The following is a 14,646-nucleotide window of genomic DNA, read 5'->3' as shown; positions in this document are numbered from 1 at the left end:
TTTTGGGTCAAACATTCAACAAATATGGAAATTTTTCCAAGCAAACCACATGCTTCCTTTTCACAACTTGGAAACCTATTAGATGCATGCATGGGATTCATATATAATAGGCCTTAGAATTGAAGGGGGCAAAAAGAGAAAATGAAAGAAAAAAAAAAAAGAAAGACATACGTCATGTTTGGTTCCAAAAAAATTTGGGAGAAAATTAAAATCGGATGAAAAGATGTGTGAAAATGTGAGGAAAAGAAAACAGAAGGAAAAAATGAAAAGAAAGAAAAAGTAAAGAAAAAAAATATTTAAAATAAATAAATTATTTTTTAATTAATTTTGATTTGATTTTATTTTAATTTTTGTATTTTTTTAAATGAAATTAAATTGTAAAAAATAATTTTTATTTATATTTTTTTTAATCCTTAATACTTTCCGGAAGCAGAGCTGCTGGTAGATCTGTAGGTAATTGATGAAGTGCGCGACGCATGAGAGATTTTCGCATTGTTTGATTAATATTGAAGCACTGACAATATCAAGTAGGGTGCTGCAGGCGCTGAAAAGTGGCATGCAGATCTCGTGGCCTTGAACCTAGCTGGTCGTGTTGGCTAACAAGTGATATTAATGTTGCTCTTGTGTAGTGTTCGTGAAGGTAACGGCACCAGTTGTGTTTGGAAGAGTCAGCAAATTTAGTGACGTTGAAAGGGGTAAGAGAGAAATTATATTAAGAGTAGTACTCCGTGTTTGACCAGGTATCAGAGAAAATGATACACAGAGAGGTTGATGAGAGGGAGCTAGAGAGGTTGCGTAGGAATCCCTTTGGGCCGGACAGAATTATATATATATAACCTATCTACCTTTCCTTAATTTTGCTTTAGTTTAAGGCAACCGAGGCCTTGGATTGTGTAGTCGGTGCTGGATCAGCACGTGTAAAAGCCACGGACTTTCAGGAATTTGCCTTCTCATCCAAATCCAGTCCTCACGTGCCAAACCCTCTCCCACCACCACCATCTCCTACAAGCCATCTTTGTATCGACTAATAGTCCATTTAATTTCTTTATCTCTTCCCCAAATTAGAATTAATTCATTTTGATACTAATAAATAAATAGATAACAAATTAAACACCATCTTCCCTAATTAAAATCTCCACCAAACATTGTACTATTTCTCTTCTCCATTCAGTTACATGCCATATATTAAGATACTATATTTAGAGGTAATTAAAGGCAGTCAAATATTAAGATACTATATTTAGTAATTAACAGAATGCATTTTTTTTTCCTCTTTAAAAACCCCTCCATCTTTCTTTACAAAACCTAAAAATTATTCTGCTGAAACTAATCGGTTATCAACAATTATTAATCCTCAGGGTGAAGAAGAGTAACAGGCTTCAAAGAACATTGCTTCCATTTCCTGTTTGGCAATATTATGTTATTCACATCAATCATTTTACTCGGGGTTTTTTTTAATGCCTTGTTAAGAATGGCCTAGATGTTATTCATGCATGCACATGATACATATAACAACACCAACACATGGGCGATAGAATATTAAAGCAATCGAATGAATTCTTTTATTTTAACACAGCATAGGGATCCCGGATCCCATTAAACCAGTACTTGATACTATTTCTGGTGGTCCACTGTTTCGTTACATACATGTAAAGATGAGTCAGATTGAAAATTCTGAAATTCCAATAATCAAGAATTTTATTATATATGAAGATAAAATTTGAAGCAGATGTCATCTTGAAATTTCCTATACAGCTGTAGCGGGTGTATGGACTCCCCTTGACAGGGGCATGGAAAGAGGAGGTAGCAGTTTCATTTTCAAGTGATTCGTTACATTGTATTGCATTTAGATGCTTCTGAGAGAACAAATAGACTATAGAGAAAAGATAAAAGAAATATATATATAAAAATTAAAATTAAATTAAATTGCAAGCTGGAAGAATGGAATGAAGGGAAAATTGGGGTCTTCATTCCTCTCAGAGTCTGACCGAGAATGATTGAAGAGATGAGGGAAATATAATTAAAAAGAAGTTTGTTAATTCAGTAATTGACAGTTATGCAGATTTTCTTCTTTTTATGAGGCGAATTTCAGGGCAAGGTTTCCCATTCAACGGACATTTTCCAAGTCTCACCATGCCCTTAAGAGGAGTAGAGACATAAGCTAACGTCCTCATACTATTATACCCACTCTCTTCTCTTCCCTATTTTAATAATGTTTTTCTTTATTTCTGTTCCCGTTCTCGGTTCTCAGTCCCTCTCTCTCTCTCTCTCTCTCTCTCTCTCTCTTTAAACCCGCTTCGTGCCTTTCAAGCCAAGAAGTTAGCCATCTTGCTTCCTGCACTTCCTTCGTGGGTTGTCATTTTTTTCTGTCATTCAGAAAGAAGATTTCCTAAAGCCAAGGTTTGTATGGATTTTCACTCCATTCATATCCACTCTTTTTTTCTTAGTCGAAACTGTTTAGGTTTATCCAATGTTAAATGGGATTTCCCTTGTTGATTTTTGCGTTCTTTGTTTTAAACTGAAGTGGTGATAGAACACAGAATCTTGCTCATCACATCTCCATCGTCTATGCTTATTCTAACCCGTTCTTCTCAAAGGAAAAATGAGATTTTTGATTGATATAGTATTGGTTTAGAATTATATAAACAGTTGATGTAGAATTATAAAGGAAAAGAAAAACATTCTGAGGTTCTTCTTGGCTCTCTTTGTTTCGCCCTATTAAATATAGGGAAGTATGGGATCTGGTAAAGCTGGATTTACAGGAAATATATGTGTATATATACATATTATACATGCATATATCCTCCTTGTGTTTGAGTTGTTCTTTTTCACTTCAAATCAATATTACAACTTTATGAAATATGGAAGCCTTCTAGTGAAGGATAGAAATCCCGTGAGACAACATCTTAGGTTCTTATGAAGAGCTTATCTCTACTTCATTAACGGAGAAGGTTGGTACATATCTGATTTAATTCTTTGCTTTATGGGATTTCATGTATTACTGCCACATAATTTGTTTCAAAACCTTATTTTTATTTTCAGCCTTTTATAATCAACCAACGTTATTGTTTCTAAAGTTATATAACATCACGTCAACAATAATAGCGATAGAGTAAAGATTTTAACATAGATGTTAACTGCCAATAACTGGACTGTTCCTTCCACGGGTTTGATCTGGTCAGATGCCTAACTCTCTCTAGTTTAATTTGTTAAATTGTTTGAAGTGTACGAGGCAACTAGAAAGCTAACAGATAAGGAGATTCCCCAAAGCCCACTCCGTAGATATTTTTCATGGAATTTCCCATCCACTATGATTACAATTAATGTTGAACCGATGCCTTATGTTTAAGGATTCCAAGGAGTTTATTTGATGCAAAGAAACTTGACCCAAGCTGTGTTCATGAATCTAGGTCCCCGTAGGTACCTTATTTCCTTAATCCTTACTGTGGTCATCATATATCTTTTCAGGTTAACAGATTAGATACTAGAGGATGATGCCAGCAAGTGGACAGCTCTCAGTTCCTCCAGGCTTTCGATTCCACCCTACTGACGAAGAGCTTCTCCATTATTATTTAAGGAAGAAAGTCTCTTATGAAGCCATCGACCTTGATGTTATCAGGGAAGTGGATCTCAACAAGCTGGAGCCCTGGGACCTAAAAGGTCAGCTGAAGTTTTATTCTGTGCAGCCGTTTCCTGTATTCAAAATTCGTGTTAGACATAAATAAATGGTTTTTATAATCATACATATCTCATATGCATAAGGTAGAATTGAACATGCACTTTGTCAAGATCAAACACCAAATATTGTGTGGAAAGACTTTCATGCATGTGTTCCTTTTGCAATTTGGTTTGCATAATCCAGTACACCTAGGGTTAGCATGGGACCGACCTAGCCAGTTTGAATTTAATGCAATTTAACTAATCAGTCCGCAATACCCAAAAGCAAGATTAAAGTTGATATTATTGCAGTACGGTATTGGGAAATTTTTCATGTTTTTGGATTTGGTTGGCATGCAGATAAATGCCGAATTGGATCAGGCTCTCAGAACGAGTGGTATTTCTTCAGCCACAAGGATAAGAAATACCCAACTGGAACTCGAACAAACCGAGCAACCATGGCTGGTTTTTGGAAGGCAACAGGGAGGGACAAGGCCATCCACCTTAGCAACTCCAAGAGGATTGGCCTGAGAAAAACCCTAGTCTTCTACACTGGGCGTGCTCCTCACGGCCAAAAGACTGACTGGATTATGCATGAGTATCGCCTGGATGATGACAATGCCGATGTTCAGGTGAACAATTTAATTTTCAGCAGTGAGGATTAATTTAGTTATTTTCCTTGAGTTCTATAAAATTAAAAAAAATTAAAACAAAAAAAAAAAAAAAACTAATGCAAATAACCAATGTTATTCTAGTTAAGACAAACTATGAAAATAAATTCCTAGAATTACCATGGAAAAGAACAATACTAGTAAATTGTTTATTTGCGTTTACAAATTGAAAAACAAAAAGTTATTCAACTATGGTGAGTGATACTGTATAATTAACTCTGAAATGTATTTAAGGCTGCAAGGTGAAATTCATTAACATTAATTAATAGATTAGAGTCAATCCTCTTACCAGCTTTTTTAGATTTAATATACTCCAAATTAGGCATGTGCTCGATCAAGCTCACTAGGTAGCTAATCCTTACTCATGTTGGTCCTCATTTATTCCTTATAATTTTTCTCATCATCTTGTCCCGTTTCAGCAGGAAGATGGCTGGGTGGTCTGCAGGGTATTTAAGAAGAAAAATCATAATAGAGGGTTTCAATCAGAAGCTGCTCAAGAAGAATACTTGACTCATATGAGAGCAACTGGGTCTGCTCTGTTGGAGCCAAAACAAAATGTGCAAGCACTCTACGATTTTAACTTTGATGGCTCCATGCATCTCCCGCAGTTGTTGAGTCCAGAATCAGCAGTGCCTCCATCCTTCATATCACCGCTCTCCTTGAACACTATGGACATCGAGTGTTCCCAGAACTTGTTGAGGTTAACATCAACTGGTTGTGGACTCATTCAACAGGAGAGGATGAATGGTGACTGGTCATTCTTGGACAAGTTGCTGGCATCCCATCAGAGCTTGGATCAGCACTCTCAAACCAAATGCCATCCTTCCTCGCAAGTCGTTGATCATGTGGGCACTTCAGCTCAGAAATTTCCGTTCGAATATCTTGGTTGTGAAACCGACATTTTGAAATTTTCCAAGTAGGGTCACATGCACGTGTCACAAAATCTTGATCACTGTCTTGAGCTGTGCGCCTGTGCACCTCGGACGTTTTTACTCGGTAGAAATACTTGGTTGAAGTTGTGTCTTCATTGCTAATTAATAGTTTCCTATTGGGTACCAAAATGTATATATATCCACCCTCATCTACTTATAGCAGCAAGATCATTCACCATGGATCTAGGAGGGATGCGCCTTGGACCTTTTTCATCCACTGTGTACATTTATACCTGTCAAAGTACTAAAATCAGCTCAGTAATAAATTAAGTCTTAATCCCAGATTTACTGCACCTTAAGTTCAGAAATTGATTTAAAAAATAAAGTGATACTCAGTAGGATCCAGCTAAAAAAAAAAAAAAAAAAAGAAGTATAGGAGGAAAATATTGGAGAAGAATAGAACTACAACCACTGGAATGAGCTGGAAACATAATTTTATTCAGCATGACAAAACTATATATGATACAAGAATTAAATACAGATTGATACAACTGCTATAATGCAGGGAAAGTTGACCCACTGATATGAGAGAAATCAAGTTTAGGATGCCAGTGATTCTGATGGGATACCAGTGGCCAGCTTGCAGGCCAAGTTTAGGATGCCGGAGATGGACACATATATCGGCTGTCCTCACACCCATCTCAGACTCTATAGCACCATTATGAGGGCCTATGGATTGGACGAGGCCCAGTTGATTGCTCTATTCCCATTATCTTTGAGTGGCGTGGCTCAGCGGGAGGGAAGCATTCCGGCATCACTGTGATGTCGTTGATTTCCATGCGGTAGCCTTGGTGAACTAGGTGCTGCTGTTACAGCGTTGATTTTAATTCAGTGCTCTTGGTGCTAGACTATCAACATCTGCAATATGGAGCTCCCATCAGAGACTCCCATCTTGGATGGCAGAAAAGTAAAATGCTGCTTGTTAATGGCTTGATTTGTCGATGCATCAGCCAACTAATATTATTAGAGGTTCATCTGGGAGGCTTACTACCCGTCAGCAGTCCTTACATGAGGTTAAATCAAAAGGAAGCATGAGGTTCCTAAGAAAAGTATGTCTACTAAAACCAATTAGTCTCTCAAAAAGACAGTACTTGTTGAAAAGAGCATTCCAGAATTTGCTCCTGGAGAGACGGTTAATAAGAATGGAAAAGAGATTGTGGATGGAATGAAAGGGAAGGAAGTTGATGAAAATCTCACTTTGGAAGAAGCTATTCAGAAAGCTCAAAAGATTGAAAAGAAAGTGGCAGGTAATCCAAACCATAGTGAAGAAGTCATCCTCCACTTCCCTTACTAGAGGGCCTTTACCTGATAGCTAGGCCTGGCAACATTTATAGAGGAAGAGAGTTCACTGAGGAGTGATTACTTATCAGCTGAGTTTAATGCCTTTGCTGATACAAGGAGACTGACACAAATATTGAGGAGACTTACTAATAGGTCAATTCTACAGAAGCAGGGATCTATCCATGGGAAGGTATTAGCTCAGGCTTTTGGCTTTCCTATAGTACCACCTGAGGGTGGTAACTTCTTACCTTGCACTAATCCGACTTTCCACTGGATGATTGCTACTTTGTGTCAAGGGCTAACAGTTCTCCAACAGCTACTGGGGCTCAAGAATATTGTTAGTTTATTAATCAAGTTTTTGGAACAAATTTTTCTCCATTTAGGCATGTGACTGAAAGGAGGAGATATCCTCCAGAGGGTTTATTCTATTTATATAGGTGGTGGTCCCTAACCATACTCATCATTGATACCTTTTTATACTCTATACCGAAGGCAAAAACGAAAAAGACTAAATAAAGTGGGAAATATCCCTTGCCTTTTCCTAGATTCATCACTACCCACTTGATCAAAAGGGGTTTACATTTCCTGAAAATGAAGGCAAGATGGAAGGAGAATACTTCTATGGAATGGAAGATTGGAAGTGCTCAATTCATTAAGAAAACAGAATGGTAAAGAGAACTAAGAAGAGGAAAAGGAAAATGGTGAAAACTACTCATGAGGGGCCTGTGACTACTACTACTGCTTCTACTTCTATGCCTTCATCATCAGCAACTCATGAGATCACTACAAAAAAATTAAGTATTGCTGACCTACTTAGATTTACTTTTGCGACGGATTTAAACTATTGCAAATTTCTAACACACCTACTATGTCGCAAATTGAATTATCAGTCGTTTGTATATAACTATTTACCAATATAGTAATTACAACAACAAATACTCGTCGACAAAAATATTATTGCAATGGATTTAAACAATTGCAAATGCTCAACTAATATATTTTATCGCAAAAGTAATTTACTCCTAAAAAAAAGGTGAACTTTCTTAAACAATTTTATTTTAAAATGTTGATAATTTTCTTTATAAATTTATATTTATTTTATATTTAATTATTATAAGAATAGACAAGAATTAAAATTAATTAATTTATAATTATATATATATTAATTATTAATTTATGCATGTATAATTTATAATACGTATTTATATATAGATAATATTTATAATATAAATGCATAAGTATAACATATTTACATTTATGAATCTTATATATATATTGCAAATAACAAAGTTGGCCTAATGGCACAATTACTTCTATTCAATCGCTAGAAACAACAATAAGCCAATATCTAAAACTAACAAAAAGTAACAAAGATTGTTGTGTCAGCCAACATCCCAAGCAATATCGAAAGCTAACAAAGAGTGTAACAAGGTGCATTACATGAATGAAATGAAATCTCAAAGAGTGTAACGAGGTGCATTATGTGAATGAAATGAAATTGAGATTTCATGATAGCTTAAAATCTTTTATTATTTGCATTTCCTAACCAACTTAATCCATTGGTAATAGTGACAGTTTGAATCCATTGGATAGCCCACCACTAAATTTTTTTTATTACAGACGAAATTTTCCACAACAGACTTTTGCCAACATATCTTTCCCCGACTACCATGTGTCAAGATTATCCGTTAGTAAATGTTTATTATGACAATGTATATCAATTAGGAAAAGTAAAATTTATTATAGTGACTCCATCCACTCTACCTTCATGACTCACTCCTATTCCACTAATGACCCATGAGCCTATTATGGTTCCTCATGTTATGTCTCATTCTTGTTCATCTACTATGCCATCTACACACCTCCTTCTTCTAACATGGTGCCTAGGTTTGATTTTTGAAAAAATTGGATAGAAAAGAATTGATTACTTGACCACTTTATGTCAAGTTAGTTATGGAGAAAGAAGACATACCTTTGCCTATGATTAAGGAGATGGATGACAAAGAGAAGAGGGGTGATGTTGAAAATGTTGAAAAAGAAAAAGATAAAGAAGAAGATGAGGAAGAAAGTTCTAAAAGTGAAGAAGAAAGTTATGATTAAGAAGAGGATGAGAGCATTAACCATTTAAAAGAGAAAGAGGTTCCAAAGGAAAGAAAAATGGAAAAGTGTACTTCATGTGAAAAAAAAAATCATAAAATGAGAATCATTTCATAGTAATTCAAATTTCATTCCACTTTCAAATCAAAAATAGTATATGGGATGGTTAAAGGTAGTACTTATATGGTCAAATGCAATACCTTTGACCTAAAAGATACAAATATATATATCATAATTAATTTTAAATAAATGTATTAAAAATTTTCAAATGCAGGTTCTTATTTTTGTGTTTTTGTGTGTATATGAAAACATACTTTTTCCGAAAAAAAAAATGTAGAAAAGAAAGCAGTTGGTGTGGTTGTGATAGATGTTGACTTTAATTGGCAAGCGTTCGGTTGATATTCCACATAATGATGCTTAGGGAGAGCCAAATTGATGCCATAGATGTAAAGGCTACCATTACTGCCACATTAGCATCCATCCAATCCTCAGATCCTATTGTTTCTATACCTATTAATGCCATACAAAGACGAAATAATAGCCATCTAATTGATTCTTACTTTTGTTTATTTTACTCTTTGACCATACACTTCAATGATTTTGAGGATATTTTGGATATTACATGTGTTCATGGGTGTTTTTTTTTTTTTTTTTTTTTGTGATGGTAATTTGTCTTGCTTATTTCATTTTGTATTTGCTAGATCATGCATATACTTACTTTTTTCGTTTGTTGTTTTGATGATTGTCAAACACTAGAATGCTTAGTTGTTGTCTTACTTAGTCCCCATTGCCATCATTAACTTTGTATTTTATTTTACATTGAGGATAATGTATTAAACAGATTAGGGGGGAAGACTATTAGGTGTGCTAATTTTTTTAAAATTTATTACAATTATCAAGTTGAAAATTATTGAAATTCTAATTTGACAAAGTTCATTTTGAAGGAGAATATTGGTCTTTCTTTTGAATTGAGTGTTGATTAACTAGGATATTCCTTAGGATAATTGATCTATTATCTCCTTCTAGAAACTTGAAGGATGATGGAATTAGGTTGAAAACCTATACAACCCTATTTTCTAAATTTTTGAAATTTATTAGTTAAATTCATATTACATACTATGCATAGCATACTCTTGAGGTAGCTTGCTTGAGAATTGAATTCCTTGGACTAGGAAAAACTAGGATGAACTTGATAATGGCAAAATTGTTGAAAAAAAAATTAAATGAAGAAAATAGAAAGTTTAATGTGCCTAAATTTCTAGGAGAAAAAAGAAAAAAAAAAAAAAAAACAAGTGCAATGTCTATATCCAAAGCTTGAGGACTCATTTTGAAAGGTAATGGCAGCTCAAATCTTCATATCCTAGTGCCCATGAGCAACTAGTTAGGAGTCACTAACACTACTTATTACATAAGCTAAAAATCATATATTAGTTTATGAAATAAAAAACTGGGAAATTGAACCATGTTCTAAAGAGCTTAGGGTGAAACCTTAGAGAGTAAGTAACCTTTCACACTACAAGGAGAGGTAGTTATAGTAATGGTCACAAGTAGCAACTATAAGTAAGTATTTTTGTGACTATATCATATTAATGTAGTGAAACCTGGCCACTGCAAGGCATCACAATAGGGTTTGAAGACAAAGCAAATAGTCATGGCTACTAGAACACCTTTCCTTTTATGTTCAACATATTTAGCGAGGGTTGTTGTATTCCCGCAAGTTTATGAAGCAACAAATTTCCTATCTTCCCCCCAACAAAAAGTGTATACAACAACAAATTCCTTTTTTTCGTTACCATAAGGTTCATGCAGTGACATTTATAGTTCTAATTGCAAATTAACCAAAGGCACCAAATAGTAGTACTAATGTCCTATGCCGCCTCTATACAATCCTTATAGACCAACCCATTTTGTGGCAATTTCATCTTCACTACTAAAATCTCTTGCTACATTCCTTAATTCATCACATTCATAGAAAAATTAATACAAACATTTACAGTAAGTCCAAAAACATTAAATAATTTTTTTTATGTAGGAAAAAATTATATACTATTTTCTGGTCATAGGAAAAAAAACATGGTGATGAAGCCATTTTTCATCATGTCTAGTAAATAAACTCTTTCTCATCTGGAAGAGGATTGATTTAGGTGAAGATCAACACTAGAGTGCATCAATTATCAAGTAATTCACTCTTTTATTGTAGGATTCATGACTCTCTTATTTATATTTAAAGATCTCTTGAAATCTCTTGAATTTGACATATTGATGCTTTTTTAGATACTTTGAATACATTTTTTTAGGTTAGGTTCATTATTGATCATTTAGATCAACTATATTTAAATGCTTGAGTAGATCTAAAGATAATCTAGGGTTTCAATTCAATTTTAAAAGTGCAATTGAGTTTATTGTTTAGATAGATCCTACTGAATGTGTAGATTTGATCCTAGGCAAGAATCTATCCATAGAGATTACTTTATATCATTTTTCGATCATCCATGGATGTTGTATCTTCATCTTAATTCAATTTTAAGCCAAACTCCAAAATTTTAATAATTCTAATCAATACATTAGGATTCAAATTCTTAATCATTGTAGAGACAATTGTGTTGGGAATACCAAATTACTCCATTCTTTGGCCCTAGATTTGATTAGGTGCATCCAACCTTCCTAGGGCTATTAAGTCCTATCAAGCAAAAGCAAACATGCATAAAAAACATTTTTTTTAGGATCTAGATTAGAGGTTTGATGTGGTTACTAAGATCTAGATGTTCCCATATCAATTCCTGTTGATAAAGATTGTTACAAATCCGTACATAGTCTTGAAAACTCAGAAATCTTCCATTTGATGGTTCGTCCTTGAATCTTAGCACTCAAATGGTGGAAATTTGGAATAGTGGAGGTTATAGTTCTCTCTCTAGAATGTATGAGAGGGAATTGAGAATGCAAGAACTTGAAACCCTAACCCATAAAGGGTTATTTATAAGCTTCGTATGGGCTTAAGTGACTTGAGGTCATCTTGAGCTTAGGTCACTTAATCTAACTCAAACCAAATTAATCAATTAAGCCAATTAGGCTCCAATTAATCAATTAACCCAATCCACAAAGATATCATTCACCAACTCTTGTGTTGTAGACCCTCAATTTTGTCCTCCTAGCATATGTCCTATTAGATACTTATTCGATACTTTACAATAGCTCCTTGGTGGCCCATATCTACTCACATTACTTACCTTTCTTGAAACACCTCGGAGACTCTGATTGAAGGATTGCCTAACCCTTTATTATGACCTCGACAGCTCTAATTTAGACTTAGACACTTTCCTAAATGTCTTAGGCCCACTTAGACACTTCATTGGGCTTAGTTCACTTAGGTCCACTTTAGCACTTTTTAAACCCACTTATTATATGACTTGCATGATTGCATGGCCTACATGACTTGTGTGGCTTATATGAATTTCTTTATTATTTTTATTTTATTTTATTTTATTTTATCTTATTACAAGTTTGCTAAATCATATTTCTTGGCTTTTTGGGCATGAGGAAACGGGTCACCACCTATTTGGAAGGAGAATCAACAGAATTTTGAAAAAAATAGGAGATTTTGTTTTTAGAAGGATAGCACATATATTATTTCCATGGGAGATTCGGTTATAAAATGGTAGAAAACAAGAAAGGAAAAGGGGATTTCCTTCTTTGGGATTAGAGAAGTTTTATTTTTAGAGGGAGGCCAGCAGATTGTTGGATTCTGGGATTGTCAAGGATGCTTGGATTGTCAGAGGACTGGAGGGACTTTTTTATTTGTCAGAGGATTCTTTGGGATTGTGAGGGCAAGGAGAAAGGTTATCAAAGAAAGAGGAAGGAAGCACAGATCAGACCAGTGGGAAAAATCTGAGAATACAAAAACCAGTGGAGATTTTCTCACCAAAAGGAATACAAAATCTGAGAATACATCGGAATTCTGTCCCACCGCCATTCCATCTCATCCGGATGTCTAACATCCGGAATTCTGTCCCGCCGCCATTCCATCTCATCCGGATGTCTTATATCCGGAATTTTGTCCTACCGCCATTCCATCTCATCCGGATCTCTCACATCCGAAATTCTGTCCCGCCGCCATTCCACCTCATCCGGATGTCTCACATCCAGAATTCTATCCCACCGTCATTCCACCTCATCCGGATGTCTCACATCCAGAATTCTGTCCTACCGCCATTCCACCTTCTCCGGATATCTCACATCCGGAATTCTGTCTCGCCGCCATTCCACCTTCTCCAGATATCTCACATCCGGAATTCTGTCTGGCCAACGTTCCATCTCCTCCGGATATCTCACATCCGGAATTCTGTCCAATCGACAATTCATATTCCCCAGACAGTTTGGTCGCCTTGCCACACATCATGCTCTTTCTAATGTTTCTTTTTTCTTCTTTTTGTGATCTTATACATCTTAAATTTAGATTTCAAAACCATTTTCCGACAAAATGACTCCAGTTTTCGTTAAGCTTCTTTAGGAGTTTCTAGGTTTAAAATCCAAATTTCAACAAATCTTTTGCTATCATTTTTCTTCCGACATGCGTTTTCACTATTTTATTTGATTTTAAGCTATTTTCATGATTTTCTCGATTTTCAACAAGCATGAACAAAATTCATGATTCCAAATAATGGAATTTATAGAATCAACTCATGGAAAATTAATTAGGGCATTGGAGGAGGGCCCGACATTCATGATATTTCCTCAAATATTGTATGTTTGATAATTGATTGATTGTGCTTCCTCTTTGTGTTATATATGATATTATTTTGAATTAGTTATTGAGCTAACTTTGTTTCCCATAGAGGAGTATTAGCTTGCTATCCAGGTATGCTCTCCATCTCGCCACTTTCGAAATTCCATGAATATCCATGTCTTTGTGTACCATGCACTTGCTTGATGACATGCTTGATTGCCTTGATGTATATTTGATGCTTGTTTTATTATCTTGAATAAAACACATGTTGTGTGATATATTTCTACACTAACTTTTATGTTTTTATGATGGCGCTTGAGAAGCCGTTCAGGTACGCACTTCGACTCTATCTTATAATCAGATTTTCTTGTTAGACATGCCATTTTTTTTGTAATCACCTTAGTCAACCCAGGTATCCTCAATTAATCAATTAATTGTCACACTTCCCTCAACTTAGTCAGTAGAAACCTCTTTAGGGCTTAGAGGGGTGCTACCTCCTAGAGGTACCTTCCCAATAAGTAACCTGATCCCCGGACCTAGACTCGGGTTTTTTCAAAGACATGTTTTTTCCAAAAAAAAAATTACGAAGTCACATTTTAGGGTTTTTCTTTCTTGTTTTATTTTCCCTTTAAAATAAAAATAAAATAAATGGCGACTCCAACTTTTATAAAATTAATTTTTCACAAATAAAAAGCGAGTCTCGCCAATCGAGTGGGGATGCACGTGAAAAATGCGGGTCCACAAATTGGCGACTCCATTGGGGATTTTGAGGATCAAGCTTGAACACTATTTAAGGAAAATATGGCGTTTAATTGGTCGATTAGAGGGTACCCTTTTTTAGCAGGAGATTTGGTTAGCTTGCTTGATTGCTTTGCTATCTTTACATGTTTGATTATCTTGAATGATCACTTGATTGTTTTGCTCACTTTAGCATGATTCACTCTCACATATGCTAGATAGGACTTTGATTGTTTGATATTTATCTACTTCGCATGACTGCTTGTTGCATGAAAACCCTTTTCTCTTTCATGATTGTATGATTGCTTATCTTTGTTCATTATCTCACTTTAGTTCTTAAGTTTTTCGGATGCACCCACATCCTTCACTGTGCACTTTAGATTATCCTTGAGTGTTGAAAGATAGGAGAGCCTTCACCTTTAAGAAACCCCCTGGGAACTCAAAGAAGTGCATGTGTGGAGGTAATGACCACCTTGCATGGAAGCACCCCGTCTCCTTGGAGGCGTGTAGAGGGTTGCGTATCGCCGGAGGGTACAATCGCTTCTGC

At 35.3% G+C, this 14,646-nt stretch overlaps 1 protein-coding gene across 3 annotated transcripts; it reads left to right on the top strand.

Annotated features, from left to right (window-relative positions):
• The first annotated feature begins 2,277 nt into the window (after positions 1-2,277).
• On the top strand, positions 2,278-5,435 carry LOC117910911 (protein SOMBRERO). Of its 3 annotated transcripts, none has more exons than XM_034825097.1 (4): positions 2,278-2,400; positions 3,469-3,660; positions 4,018-4,289; positions 4,751-5,435. In XM_034825097.1, exons 2-4 carry the CDS (start codon positions 3,492-3,494, stop codon positions 5,246-5,248), a joined length of 939 nt encoding a protein of 312 aa, XP_034680988.1. In that variant the 5' UTR covers positions 2,278-2,400; positions 3,469-3,491; the 3' UTR covers positions 5,249-5,435. The 3 variants fall into 3 exon arrangements, with proteins under 3 accessions (XP_034680988.1, XP_034680986.1, XP_034680987.1); XM_034825095.1 differs by having other exon boundaries at positions 4,748-5,435; XM_034825096.1 differs by lacking the exon at positions 2,278-2,400 and having other exon boundaries at positions 2,413-3,660; positions 4,748-5,435.
• The last annotated feature ends 9,211 nt before the right edge of the window (positions 5,436-14,646 follow it).

Source organism: Vitis riparia, chromosome 3 (assembly GCF_004353265.1).
Source record: "Vitis riparia cultivar Riparia Gloire de Montpellier isolate 1030 chromosome 3, EGFV_Vit.rip_1.0, whole genome shotgun sequence".
NCBI lineage: Eukaryota > Viridiplantae > Streptophyta > Magnoliopsida > Vitales > Vitaceae > Vitis > Vitis riparia.
The sequence above is the reverse complement of the archived record's forward strand: the minus strand, read 5'-3'. Positions and strand labels throughout refer to the sequence as shown.

What these genes read in the sequence shown, in the direction of transcription:
- LOC117910911 (XM_034825095.1), top strand. Translation starts at nt 3,492, where the DNA reads ATGATGCCAGCAAGTGGACAGCTCTCAGTTCCTCCAGGCTTTCGATTC. An exon ending in GGAGCCCTGGGACCTAAAAG is followed by an intron (nt 3,661 to 4,017) that starts GTCAGCTGAAGT and finishes GTTGGCATGCAG; the next exon opens with ATAAATGCCGAATTGGATCA. An exon ending in ATGACAATGCCGATGTTCAG is followed by an intron (nt 4,290 to 4,747) that starts GTGAACAATTTA and finishes GTCCCGTTTCAG; the next exon opens with CAGGAAGATGGCTGGGTGGT.